Source organism: Paralichthys olivaceus, chromosome 7, assembly GCF_024713975.1.
Source record: "Paralichthys olivaceus isolate ysfri-2021 chromosome 7, ASM2471397v2, whole genome shotgun sequence".
In the NCBI taxonomy this organism is placed as follows: domain Eukaryota; kingdom Metazoa; phylum Chordata; class Actinopteri; order Pleuronectiformes; family Paralichthyidae; genus Paralichthys; species Paralichthys olivaceus.
Window position 1 is genome coordinate 12369834 of NC_091099.1, and position 14861 is coordinate 12384694.

General features: G+C 41.8%; 1 protein-coding gene across 10 annotated transcripts in view; it reads left to right on the plus strand.

Annotated features, from left to right (window-relative positions):
• Positions 1–14861, plus strand: part of mef2aa (myocyte enhancer factor 2aa) — an 89687-nt gene that overhangs the window by 36614 nt on the left and 38212 nt on the right. For all 10 annotated transcript variants that reach the window (XM_069528572.1, XM_069528581.1, XM_069528575.1 and 7 more), the window contains one exon: positions 14471–14701. In XM_069528572.1, the coding sequence (XP_069384673.1) occupies positions 14648–14701 (54 nt within the window). In that variant the 5' untranslated portion in view covers positions 14471–14647. The remainder of the gene's footprint in view (positions 1–14470; positions 14702–14861) is intronic.

Genomic DNA, 14861 nt, shown 5'->3' on the forward strand with positions numbered 1-14861 from the left:
GATGTTCATATGGTGTGATTGTGGGCATGAACTACCACTGGGTGTTTATGGTATTTATTGCTTACCATTAAGTGGGTGATTCAAAGTTAATTGAGTTTTCTTTAAAACCTTAAAACATAATGAGGACATTAAAAACTTAATTTTCAGATGTCACAAAGTCAAAGAATGCTTTGGTTATTAATCTTAAAAAACTTGGTATACATTTGAGTGGCTGTCAGACCCTCCAGTATCATTAGGGCCCTCCAACAGCTTGATGTAAGCTCAGAGGGTAAATGTAGTACTCGCTGAGGCAACGTTTGTATAGCAAGACAGCTAGCAGTGACCTCTCAACTGTCCTGCCCTTGCCTGAGACCTCTGGTGGTAAGCCACCCGTTCGGCTCACTCAGCACATGTGCTGCTGAGCGGGGCAGAGCAGCTTAAGGCCCTGCTGTCTTTGCCTGCCTCCCCTGCTCCTCCAAACAAGGACTGACTGGAGGTCTATTCACCTCTTACACCTGGACCACACAGGAGAATCAGCAGGAGGATCCGCAGGCAGAGCCGCACTCTAAATCTGCTGTTAATCTGCTTTCAACACTATGATCCCTGAATGGGCTACGTCTCAATACACATCCATACTGTTCGCCGACTGTGACTCTGAATACAAACAATCAAATCCATGGTGTTTTATAGCCTCTTTTGCCACAGAGGTATATCCAGGATAACATAGGGAGTGTTGCCTCTAAAAAATAATCCCATAGGTCATGCTTGCAAACAGTACATTATACTGCGACCCATAGTTACAAGTCAGTTTATCAGCTGACTTCTAGGGACCATAGTAAATTATGATTATAGTTGTGAAACAAGAAGTCAGCTGACGTAGTATACAGAGCGCTCAAGTTTACGTGGAGGTGAGGTTTGATAGATTGGTTAACAGGACATAGGAATTAGGAGAAGACAGTTCTCTTCCCATTTGAAACAAATTGTCCGACCAGCAACCTTAAATGTGTGACAACAAAGGTCCAGGAAGTCCACCAACGTTCCCTAAAGTAGTTTTTATGTTAAAACTTACCATACAGTGACGGTTCAATAAGCTTGACTGCAATAAAGGTTCTGTTTGCCTGTTGTGATACAGCACTATTTCATGGTCGTAGGGACAGGGAGATATGAGTTAAATATATAATATGTAACAATTCTTCATTAAAAATGACCTGTGTTGTAAATTTTTTGACATGTGTACTTACATTATCCAAAATGTTTCCAACAATGTTCAAACCCAGAGAAATCCTCAATTTATTCAAAGTAACGGGAAGTTTCTTTTTCGTCGCCTTTTAATTGTGTCACATCTGCTTTAGCCTTTCTCTGCCGTAGCTTACAGGCTAAACGACGTATGAAGAAGGTAAAACGCACTGCTAGCCAGTTAGCCAGTTAGCCTTTCCTGTTTCTCTATTGGTCACTCCTGATGAATCACGATTATTCATGGCTATTTGCTGCGTAATGTGATTGAAACCTTTTGTACATCACCTAATTATTCGAGCTGAAGTCACGTCAGGTACATTTTCATCAGCTATGGTGGTGAAGACAAACTAGGTATTGTGTTTTGATTGAGCGACCCCTAGTGGGCGAGTTATGTATTGTACGTTTAAATGGTCATTCAGTTTATAGGACTTGTTGCTATTGTTTTCTATTCATAAAGCATCATACATGATTTGTTGTTCCCTCAGTTGCTGGCTATGTCATCTTTAATCTAATCTTATGAGCATAGTAATTGCTCATGCACAATGTGTGGTTTGGGATGCTATAGACTGTGGAAGCATGTGGTGGAGCAAAGGTGATGACTTTGAGAAGTCAAGTCATTTCACACCTTTCTGAGATGTCACTTCCTCCCTCCCTTGGCTTTCTGGAGTGCAAGAGAAACCACAGAATGACACTGTGCATCACCTCAAAAAGGTGTGGGCTATGCTAACAAGACACATAACCCAAATATGTGTGTCCTGTGGTTTAGTTAGTCATTAGAATTTTTTAGTTTGCCGTCTTAATGTTTTTTACATGCTGCAGACATTCCTTATTTGCCTCTTTTACACCAAAATCAGTGGGTTACATTGTATTTTTTAACCTGCTGAAAAAAAGGTAAATTACTCCTTTCCTTCGAAAACCTCGCTGTCTTCCCAGTCTTGTGTCCTGCACGACATGAATAAAAGAAATAGCTATTGCACGTCATTCCCAAGATGCAACAGTACACAAACATTCATGGCTATTTACGTGCCAAAGCCCAGAACTTCAATGCGCTCTGTGACATTGCAAAGGAAAAGATGTAGTGTCGGCATCTACCCTGCCAAAAAACAAGAGGAAATTAAGTTTCCTTTAAGTGCCAATCAGAGCCGAAGACGATAAAAACCTGTGTCTACTGCTTAGTCATTTGACCATGATCATGTTAGTGGGTGTGTTTGACCATTGGAAAAGGGTTAACAGTGATGGATGGTAGAAAAGGGGCTATATTTAGTGACTATGTTGCTGCACCATACACTGTGATATTATTAAGTTTAATCATGTGTAAAAGCAAAACTGATAAAGTTGAAAAGGAAGTTAAGAAAGACATCTCTTTGCTGAGTTGCGTTTTAAATGAATCTCAATGAGACATACATAAATCAAAGGAATACATTATAATCTAATTTACTAGATCAAAAGATCTCCCATGATTGCTAATATACCCCACTGTATTGAATTCCTGATGCTGTATTGTAGATCTTTTCCTGCTCGCTGGAGATTTAAATTCTCCTGCTTTGTGTAGAAATGATTTAAGTTGAAGCATCACAAGCAGACAAACAATTGAAGTGTGTGCTAAGTGAACTTTCTTCAAAGACTAGTAAGCTCTGTATAATGGGGCTGTTAACTCTGTCGTTATCTGTTGCCAAAATAAGTGATTTGAAACATCGGTTCCAACCTTTATCGCCATTAAATCTTGACTCCCATCATGTTCCCCTATTTAGTAAAGACGTAGAGTCCACAGATAACTGTTTATCATGGTGTTGTGAGACCTGGGTAAAACAGCTTTGCACACTGAGCCCATTGACTAAAAGTCCAGTAGCCACTGGAAGGAAGCTACTGGACTGCACTCTCCTGCAGCTGGACAGACTCTGTCACGCTTCCCCCCCGAGCTGCAGGAAGGAGGCCTGGCCAGCGATATCCTTGTTTTTCTGTCTGTCTCAGAAAGCCCTGTGAACCAGGACAGCTGAGGGGGCGGTGGTGGCCACGGTGCTGGTGGTGCGATTCTTCCCATTATTTTGTATCACACATCAGCCATATGACCAGGGAAGGGAAGTGACCCAGCCCCTTCTACTCTGTGGAAGCGGCTCCGGTCCACTGCCGGGCGCTGACTTGCAGTTCAAAGTTGTCTTCCTCTCCGCTGTTAGGGCCATGATCTAGCAGCATGTACACTGCAACTCTGCATGCATGTTCTTTTTGGTTATAAAGCATGAGTTTCCAAACATTGTACATTAGAGTGAGATAGATTCTATTGTGTTTATGTTGTGTGTGCAGTTTTGGAACGTGTTTATGACCTTGCTCGCTTTAGGGGAAGTGTATAAGATTAATCAAGTAAGATTTTTACAAGCCGTGATATAATCTTTAGACGTTTCCATTTCACTTAGTTTTCTAAAGGATCAACATTACTCCTCTTTAGTCTTTAACTGGACACAATATTAAAACCTCTGCAATCTGGTATATGTCATATTTACTTCTGTTGTGGAGGTTTGGTTTTTGTTGCCATTTGTTTTTTTGTTTGTCTGTTAGCAGGATTCCTTGAGCCGTTTTCAGACATAGGTCTGAACTCTATTGGAGTTTGCCTTTCACACATGAAGAACGCAGGAGGAGATTCTCCAGTCAAACGTGATAACAACAGGCAGGACATAACATATAAATTGTACTGCGGAGATCACATACTTTTGTACCGCGCATCCACCCAGGTGTCAGCCCTTATCACCAAAAGCTCTTGAATCTTGTCTTTTCAAGGTGACATCTTCAGCGGATGTATGTATGATTTATATTTCTTTTCAGTTTCCATCTGTCTATTAAGTTAGAAATGTCATTGCTGGCGGTGAAACCACAAAATAATCTTCTTCTCTCGTGGTCTCACTTGGACATTATCATTCGTTTTGACCAGTGGGCGGGCAGGAGAAACTCCGGAGAATGTCCTTATCAACTGGCTCAGACATTTGCATTCTCACATATAGCACCTTCTTTATAATTCCAGCATATTATCCAAAGTTCAATGCATGTCTGAAAGCAGTTCTACTGAACCGATTTACATGAATATTTGTGGAGGGTTGTGACATGATGAAATGAAGAACCAATATAAATGTTGGAGTGGATTTGGAAAAATCAGCGGGATAGTGTGACAGCCTTGCTGGAGGTTGAAGTTTTCAATAAAGCTTTTTAAAACTCAGCTACTGTCTTTTTGAGTAAATTCCATCCGTAAAGTATTGTCATCACATATTTAGTCCCTGGATCCCAGCTCTCTAAAGTGTGACTGGGATTGATAGTGAGGTGTTGAGTTCACCCGCTGTTTGTGCGTCTGCCTGCCTGTCCTCTCCACCTTCTCCCAGTCCAGTTTCCATCTGTGTGCTGTGGGCTGCAAATCTAGGTGAAAATAGTGTCATTTTTTTTTTTTCCACCAGTGAGTTGTTGGCAGCCTGTATTCATGTCAGACCGTGTTGTTCTTGATTCTGTTTCCCTCCTCCCCTCAACCTCTGTCGCCGTTCCAACTGCCAGGGGTGTTCAGAACATATATGGGGGCTGGGGAGAGGGGTTCGGGGGGGTGTAGGGGGGTGTGGACTGGCATCCATCATCAGCCGTTGGCCCTGGGACTCAGGACCAGAGGCTATCAGCAAACAGTTTGACTGAAAAGATTCCTGGAGAGGTGAGCAGCAGCAGGGGCTTGTAAGGGGTCTCTCTTTCTCTTTCTCTTTCTCTCTGTCTCTCTCTCTTTTTCTCTCTCTCTCTCTCTCTCTCTCTCTCTCTCTCTCTATCACAGTGTTTGCACACAGTGTCCATGTGACAGCTAGCACACATCATCTGATTTGGGAGATACTGTGGGCTAACTGCCTAAATGCCCCTTAGATTATTTGCTCAGTGAATGCCCTTCATTGATGTCAATAGATTTTCAAGAAGGGGAGAGAGAGAAAAATGTTCCCCTCATCTTTCATGTTGAAGTCAGTTTATCTGTTTTTTATTGGTTACAAAGAAATTATCCGCCTCTCACTTTTTTGTCACATCTGCCCTCTGAGAACAGAGCATTAGGGGACTTTCTGCTGTTAAAACTGCTGTTTTCTGTTAAGACGCATCATTCACAAAGCAGATTTGGAGCATTCACTCAAAATGAAAACTCCTATTGTGTTGCAGAAATCTAACAACATTAAACTCCATGACAAACATCGTGCAGATCCAGATTTTATATATTTTCCTGCCACGTCCAGCCTCCATGTGTCATTATGTATTTTCAGAAATACAGTGAGCAGCTGCTTCATTTGAAATGTTTACATGGGAAAAAAAAGCGTGAATCACAGAGGCTGTAAGGGATCATCAAAAGACTAATTCTACTACATAAAATCATAAGAAAGAAAGAAAAAAATCAATGCTACTTTAGCTAGCCCCTTTCACTGTTGTTATGACTCATGGCCATCCTCACTGCTCATATTGCATAAACCTTTTATGTAATGGAACACTGTGGGAAAGAGGCATCGAGTGGAAGATAAAAATGGGAAGAGAAAATCAAATATTTATTCTGAGCTTTTTTATTTTTTTTCCATTGAAAGCAGACATTCTCTGAAGGCAGACAGTAATCCTAAACTGCATGTACAGTATTTGCAGCAAAAAACTCTTTTTGTTTTTGCCGCTCACTATTTATTTAATGAAATATGCCCACTGATCATCAAACACTGGGAGAGAATTGAATTGAATATCTAGAATCTCAGTATCTAATCTGGATCTTCTGTGTTTCCAAAGATGCGTCGAGATTGGGTAAATGCTCGACTGCTGAGAGACATTATGCGTGACGTCCCTAATACCCTTACACTGCAGATTCCCCCCGGAGGAAGATCTCGGTTCATCTTTGCTGTTTACCATTTCTGAGTTGTGGCCTGTGCAACATCAAAAGGCTGCTAGAGAACTTAACACAACTCGCAGGGTTCCTGGGAGGGTGGGGGTTGGTGGATGGGATGGTGGTGGGAAGGGGGTCTGTTGCTCCCAGTGGTGTTGGCATTATTATAAATCCCTGGTGAGAGGTCCATCTAATGACAGACAACCATGCAAATGGCCACATGCCATTGTAGCATATCCGACCACAGCACCGCACCGTAATGCTATGCCAATTTTTAAACCTCTAGGACCATGCATGCATTTGTGTGCATGTGTTTTGAAAAATAATAATGTTGTGAAAACTGATAATAAATCTCACTCAAATTTGTAACACACTTTATTAGTTAAAGCCAAGAAGTGCTCATCCATAAAGAGTCCTGGATTCTGATGTTGTGCCTTGTCAAGACACTGACTTGTTAAAGTGACATACTGACATACTGTCATAAGGGATGTTGGCGACGGAAGGCTTTTGCTCAGAGACACAGTTTGTTAAAGCAACAGTGTTAATATGAAGTGAGTAGTTATCCATTAGTCTGTCAGTTGCATTTTACAGACGTAGAGTGACGTTGTATAGATTGTCTGATTAAAAAATAGTATCTAAGGGTAAAGAGGTTAGAATTTAAAGTTTCTTAAGTCACAGTGATGCATTTCTCTTAAGAAAATAAGTTTAACCCTTTTTACAAGTTGCGATTGCATAATTCACATTGCTGCAATCTACACATGTTCTTGATCTTTTTGTAAAACATAAAAATGAGCTAGGAGATTTATCGTTTGTGGCTATCACTACTTTGGATTAGAAACATGTGACACAACTTGGGGAACAGGTTAAAAATATTCTTAAATATTTTATATCTAGACTTTAAAATTGTGGAGAAACCTTCAAAAGTGTGTTGAATGTTATCACGACTTTCTGGATTTTTAAAGACCACCTGTAAATGATTATTTTTTTAAACTCTAGTAGGACCCTATAGAAACTGTACTGTGTGTCTATGAATTCTCGGTTGTCAAGCACATTCAATTTTAATGAGACATAATGCATCAACCTACCCTTGCATCAAGGAAGTTATCATCATTTTCTTTGTTCATAAAAGTTTCAATCCAATCTGCATCAAGGGATTTACCTCGAGGAGGAGAGTAGCTTTTCTACATGAAATGGATATAACTGCTCAGAGAGGGTCATCTCTTTATCCTTGAGAAACTGAGAATCCATTCATTGGCTGGGCTTGAAAACCTGACTGACGCAAATGGATCATTGGGAATAGAAGTGTCCCAGCAGTAATTATGTTACAACGCTGCTGCCGCACACTACCACAGAGGTGGGATGGGCGCCGGGTGCTTCTTTTAGTCTTATTTCCTTTACATCTTTCCACATAGTTAACACACTCTTACTGTCTTTTCGCTCTGTCTGACTTTCCCTCCCCTTCCTCTCTTGTTTTTGTTCTGTCTCCCTGTCGCACCCAAACACACATGAAGTGCAGCGCAAAGTTTCCGACTAACATTCATCCTGCGAATGTCTCGTCCCTCTGTTGAATGAAGGAAAAAAGTTGGCGGCGGATCATGTCATCTATTTGTCACTGTTGTCTTCCTTGGCCTCTAGATCCTCGCCGCTTGTGCCTTGAAGCTACAGCAAAAATGTCTAGTTCTTTTTTTTTTTTGCTATCCGGGACTCCGTGGCACTAAGTCAGTTAAAAAAAGAGACATGAAATTAATGTAATGTCAATGGCATTTTTCTCATGAAACCCCAAGGCACTTAGTCAAAGTCACCTTGCATAGTCCTCTCATCCCCTGACAGCAGTGTGAGAGTGAGATGGAGGATGTCTGTCTGGTAATGCTGTCAGCGAATGACGTCCTTTGGTTATTGGTCGTTCCTGTACATCCTCATCGCCATTCAGATTTTGTAGATTGGATACTTGTCCAGTATTATTCTGAAGATCGACATGGTTTCCATCCAGGTGGCTGTGTAACATGGGCCCACATTGAAACAAGCTCTCAGTGCAAGCAGGTTCATCCTGTGGGGCTTTCTTTCCTTTTGATGTCATTTTGGAGGTGATAAGTAGCTTTCTGTCTCCTGGTCCCTGTCTTACAGCACAATCCCCACAGCCCGGGCAAGGTGCTAGCAGCGTGCAGGATTGTTTGAACTTGCATTGATCCAATGTGGGATTACAGCTGGGTCATCGGAGGGTTGGACTGAGCCACCAGTCATCAGGGCAGATTAACCACTCGCTGTCTGCTTGGCTGCCATTTTAGTGCAGACTCTCACTGCTGGCTTTGTGACTGTCCCGACTGTGCAGGTCATTGGCTTCTTTGGAGCAATGTGTTTTTATACCTTGCTTGATTTAGACACATTGAGAATGATTTAATATGTGGAGGAAACACTGCTTAATGAAATTAGACTTGATAGAATCTCGATGACCTTTAAAGATTTATTACATAACAATTCTTCATTAAAGTGACTAGAAAAGACCAGACATATGTTTTATATATTGTTGACTAGTGTACTTATATTATCCAACATGTTTCCAACAAAGTTCCCACCCAGAGAAATCCCTTTTTTTATTTAAGGTAATGCAACGCTTGTGTGAATTCCACTTAACCTGTCTCTGAAATAACATCTGGGGCAAACGATGTAGCTTGCCAGTTAGCCAGTCACATGTCTTTTCCTTCCACTGTTTGTATTGGTCACTTTGGATGCATCACGATTATTCGTTGCCATTTGCTGTGTAACGGGATAAAACTTTATTACATTACCTTATCCGTGAACATGAGTTGCGCCTGACGTGACGTCAGGAACATTTCCATCGGCAATTGTGGTGAAGACAACTCCCATGATCCCAAGCTGCTTCACGAGGTAATCAAACAAAGTATTTTGTTATTGTTTTGATTGAGAGACCCCTAGCAGCAAAAATTACTTAATATACTTTTAAAATTTGAAAGTAATCTGTTGAAGATATATCTTAATTTCCGAGTCACAAGATTTTGACCTGGAGTTTTTTCCTTTGAGCAAATTGAATGGATTTGTTTTTTCCTTCAAAACCTTTAAGGTAATCACATATAACATAATTTTAGCCTTGCCTGTAAATCACCCCTCTGTATATGAAAAATGTCAGCCACAGCAATTCTTTACAGAGGAAGGAGAAGTGCTGCAGAAAGTCCATGATTTGCAGACAGTCCCACCTCTTTCTACATTTCTCAAAGCCTCGCTTTTCACTTTTTTGTCCGCATGCCCTTGCAATAGCTCTTATTAATTATATCTCATTAGTTGCCTTGGAAACTGAGGTGAGAGAATGTATAACATGAGTTTAAAGAAAGAAAGAAATCACGAGAAAAAGCAAAGAAAGAAAGAGGGGCTGAAAAGAGCCGATGGAAAAAGTGGCTGTTGAGAGATCAGCCGTGTGTCAGATTAGCATCAGGAGACATTAACACTAGTGATGCTGCTGCTGGGGCCACAATCCTGCCTTTCACTGCTGGAGAAGGAGATAAGCGCGCTCACACAAAGGGAAGAGGGAGAGAGCATGAGAGGGTTGGCTTGCCTCCACTCCCCTCAGGCCAACAACCCCATTTACAGGTACAGCACCTCCTGATGAAAGCAAGAACAAAGAGGTGAATGTTCATTTCCTGCTGCGCTGGTGTCAAAGCTCCATTGAAACACATCGCTAAAACTGTGGATTTAGGCTGCTTTAGCTTTTTTGTCTCCCGGCTGCCAGAGGCAAATCACATCCATGCGACAGTGTTAACACTCTGGTTTCAATACACTTAAGAACGCTGGATTATTTCACAGAATCCATACATCTCTTTACATCAGATTACTGCATGAGGCTGTCGCATCCCATCACAAATGTACTTCTGTCATAATCATGTTGTTTCCATATATGTTAACTCCTGCTGTGAGAGCTGTGATTCATTCTTATGTAACCGGTGGAGTGTTTGAACAACAAGGAAAGGTCTCTGCCTACTAATTGCAAAGTAAGCAGCTGAAAGCAGCATGTGCACATTGTCCAGCCTGTGTAATGATCCTTCCAGTAAACATAATAAGCACACAGAGTGAGGCCAGAGGAGATGAGCCTTTGTTGTTGTTTAGTCTCGGACTTACAGTCGGGACAGTAATAAGGGGAAGGATCAGAGGGGAAGGGTGTCCCAAAGGTGGTTCCCTCCCTTTCTTCCTCCTCTCCGTCTCTCCCCGGCCTTACTCTGACTCCCCCGCGGAGGGCATGTAGAAGGGTCCTGAATAACAGGAAGTGGAGGGGCAGGAAGTTGAGTCTTGTCTGCCCACGGCCTGTGGTAGGATACTGAGGCTGACGCTGCCTTGCACAGGAAACGCATCTGTCACGGCTATGCTCAAGAGTTTGGCTGCTGTCCATCACCTTCAAAGAAGTGTAGGCATGCTTGCCTCACGTATTGGGTACTTCTTGAGCACAAGTCAAACAGGGCGAATGTTCAAATAGCTTCAATATATCAGGTTAGAGACTAGAAAAGATTCTAGTGTTGTAGATTGGATGCAGTTTTATTATACTGCAAACATATAGAGTAACACTGGCCTCATTTCCTGTTCATTAGGTAACTCCAACATGAATATGCTGTGTAGATTTATATTACCTTTTTATATAGGACAACAGTTGAGGGAGTAATGCCTCAACTTTGTGTGGAGTGAACACAGGCTTGGAAGCGGAGGGGGAGGAGGAGGACATGCTGGATCCAGTAATTACACAGGGGATTGAGCATGTTTTATTGATTGTGAAAGGACCAGGGCTGTCACCAAGTCCTCCATTGTCTTCATGGGCCTCCTTTAGGGAGGAGCGGGCAGACCGGCCCTCCCGTCAATGGACCAGTCTCACACCTCGTCATGGAGGATCAGTGCGGGCTCTGGTCAGAAATCACCGTAATGCATGTGTCATAGGTATACAGCATATTCCAGAACTGTGAGTGTGTGTTCAACACTAAGGCATAGACACGTCATATTGACTTTCTCTGCCAAGATAAAGTGCTCGTTCCTATGGCGACATATTTTCTGCACATTGATTCATGTCTTACTTGACACTCTTGCTGGAGTAGCGCACATCGTGGAACCAGGTGTTTGTGTCATGTAAATGTCCTCTTGAAGGGGATGGAATTAAGACTGTTACACACTATCCATCTCTGTACCTGCAAACATGCACTAGTCCTCTGATTAATGCATCCCAAAATGCACACAAGGTTCATGATCTTAACTTTTAGAAATGCACTAAGGAGGTTATGTTTTCATCTGAGTTTTTATTTGTTTGTCTCTTACTAGCAGGATTATGCAAAAACTACTGTACAGATTACCAAGAAACTTAGTGGAAGGATGCAATATGGGTCAGGGGACAGATTCACCAGGACTTATTGTCACTTTGTTTAGAACTGTGAGATATGGCGTCATTTTTAAAAATTTGTTTTGCTTTTTAAATTTTTTTTAAAGAAATACTATGCAGATCTTTATGACAAAAATCTATCAACAGCTGCAATTTAGTGTGGATCTGGATTGAGTGAATAAGAAATTTGTATTATGGTGGCGATTTTTTATTCAGTTACTGTGCAATAACAAACTCTCATTTCAGCTGTATCAGATAATCAATACCTTCCTTATTTTCCAGAACATTTCTGTGCACTTGGTATATGTATCTCATCTAAACATGCAATATAGTGAAAAAATATCTGTCAGCCTTGGTGGAGGTATGTGCTCTCCTAGTACATCCTGTTGTGGGATTTTGCAGTTGTTAGGGGGTTTCTGTTCACACTGCACAGATATTAACCACATGGCTGTACATCTTTACTGTTGTGGCCACATTGCCTCGTGTTGTCCTGCTTCCTGACAATGTTTGCTTGCTTTCCTTTTCTTTTTTCTTTTTCCTCGTCTCCCTGTTTCTTACTCGCATGCAACACACACACACACACACACACACACACACACACACACACACACACACACACACACACACACACACACACACACACACACACACACACACACACACACACACACACACAGAAAGAGCACATGATTAAGACCATAAACAGATAGTCTGTCCCATTCCTGTGCTTAGAAGTCAGAACGTCACACCCAAACATGTACTCTGCCACAGTACAGACATTGTTCTTCTTTGTAAGACTGAAATTTCACTATCCAATCTACAGTGAATTATTTTGTGATATGATTAACGGCACTATTAGATTATAGTGCTTATAGTTGACATCCTGCAAATTAGGTTTTGTCAGCATCATGTTTTTAGCATTTAGATACATTTGAGACAAATGTGGACAATTAGTTCCGAGCCTGGCCCACCTGCAGCCTGAAGCCCCTCTCGGCTTGTCATTGTGTATCTGTCTTTGTTAGAATAAAAATCCCTATTTGCATGTAGAGGCCCAAATGCAAAATATCCACATGAGTGAAGACAAGGCGTCTGTTTCGACATTGTGCCATTAAATCAGATGCAAATAATCTCCACTCCTCAAAATTAAAGAAAAAACCCACAATCAATGTCTTTTATTATATTAACTTTATTAATTTATTGTGAATTCACCGGCAAACCTCCAAATCCAGTTAATGTACCAAAGGTTTTTAATATTACATAAAAACACACAAACTTAATTTAATCACTTTTTGTAACTTGCACCACTGCTGTGTTCAAGGTCAAATATGTCTTTTGGGGAGCTAAACCCATCCCTGACCTGACCTGCCTCTGATTCTAACACTGCTTTGTCAGTTTGTTTGAAATGGTGAAAGAACAAGAGCAGCATCGTTCTCCCTGACCTGTTGTGATGGAGTTCAGGCAGAAATTCATCTGAAGAGATCAGGCAGACACTTTCCTGGCTCTGACAGCCACGCGTGGGTAGTTAGTGAGGTGATCTCAGTCAAGGTTGCCTACAGCGGAGCCCTGTTTCAGAGAGCCAGACACCATAATGCCAGTCCATCTGTAACCGATAATGACTGTGTGCCACTGGAACTGGTCATTTTCATTTTCACTGCCAATTCGGCCCCTGGCTTTTCTCGCCTCACAACTGCTGACTGCATCTATGGCCTGAGTTGTTCACCTCTCGACATTTGTACTCATAGGGGAAATGTACTTGTTTAGACATTTTGTATTTGCTGGGCTTAAGTGATGGATGTACCACCAGAGAGGGGGCTATATTTCTTCTTGCAGAGAAGTAGAGACAGGACAGAGTTAGATGTTCCTCCGGGATCAGTGTGGTCTGAACCACTGGACAGGTTAGAAACATATGTGGGAATACACCCCCTCCCTCAACATCCCCTGTGGCTTCTCCAGCAGCCCAGGAGATTTCAGCTGCTGTCAACCCCAGACTGGGTGCTCTCTTAATCATCTTACTGTAAGAGCACAGCCTGCATGAGGGTGGGTCAGCGCAGGAAGAGCATGAAACCTCACTGTACTGTCTCGCAAGCAGGTGAAAGTAAATTAAAAGATATGCAGTAATTAGCTGGTGAGCTTAGCAAAAAGACTGAAGTTGCTTTTGGACATGCAATGAAGTCCGAACATTTTCCTGAAATTTATTGGAGGGGCTGTATGCGAGAATGTAAATGTCTGAGTCATTTACTTTGACATTTCCAGAACTTTTCCTGCCCTTATAAAATGTCATGAAAGTGTCCGAGTGAGCCCATGTGAGCATACAGCAGGAAAGTTTGTGAGAAATTCAGTGCGCAGACGCAAAACTGGTATGATACAAATATCTCAGTGTGAAAAAGAGGTGCCAACAATTAGAAGACGCAGAGGAAGATGTCAATTTGGAAACTCAAACAGATTCAAAAGCTTTTGGCATTAAGAGCCGATGACTCTGTCGTTCCTGCAGGTTCCTCGCATATGCCACTTGCATGAATGTTTCAGAAATGTTCCTATTGTTGTGAATGCTTCTGACTCAGATAATCTCCTGCTGTGTTCTTCAAATGTTAATGACAAATCTTGGAAAATTTTTTGAAATCAAAATGAAAGATCGAAAAGAGGGAAAAGCTTGGATCTATGTGTAGACCAAATCCTCTCACCCGCTCCCCTAAATCATACTAATTAATATCTCATGTCATCTGTATGCAAATGTATGCTACATCAGTAGCTAATGTATTTCAGTAATTAAGGTTATATGTTCCGTTCAATACAACTTGTCTGTGAATCTTTTGTAGCTGCTGCCCTTTAAAGAATGAAGCCATCTTTCAGTGACTTCACTTGTGGCTCAAGTGCAGCAGCTGAGGAGATACGGACATGCCATGTGGCTCTCATGCTTTCTGAATGTGCTTGAGTACAGAACGCAGAGCCCTCCGGTGCTTTGAAGTGCCTGAGGAGACATTGTTGAGTGTCAAGTTAACTTTCTGTCTCTCTCTCTCCTTGTTTCTCTCTAGGTCGTCCTGTGGATTGTGGCTTGGTCTTGTTAAAGCGCAAAGAGTGTATCGAGAAGAGTGAAAAAGCGAATATAAGAAGAAAGACTTTTGCACAATGTGCTAGGAGAGTGGAGGAAGAAAGAGTGTTGTTTTTCTGATATTGTTGAGGTGTCAGAGAGACCGGAAAGGAACGCAGCCATGGGGCGGAAGAAGATACAGATCACCAGGATCATGGATGAGAGGAACAGGCAGGTGAGTGTCATCATTTTTCTTTGTCATTGGACGCACAGAATCAATGTTAAATGGACTGTATATAGCACTCTTCTAGTCCTATCTGCCACTAAAAGCTCTTTATAGTACAAACCACATACACGCACGCAATCATATAGCAGTGCCTTTTTATCAGACCATT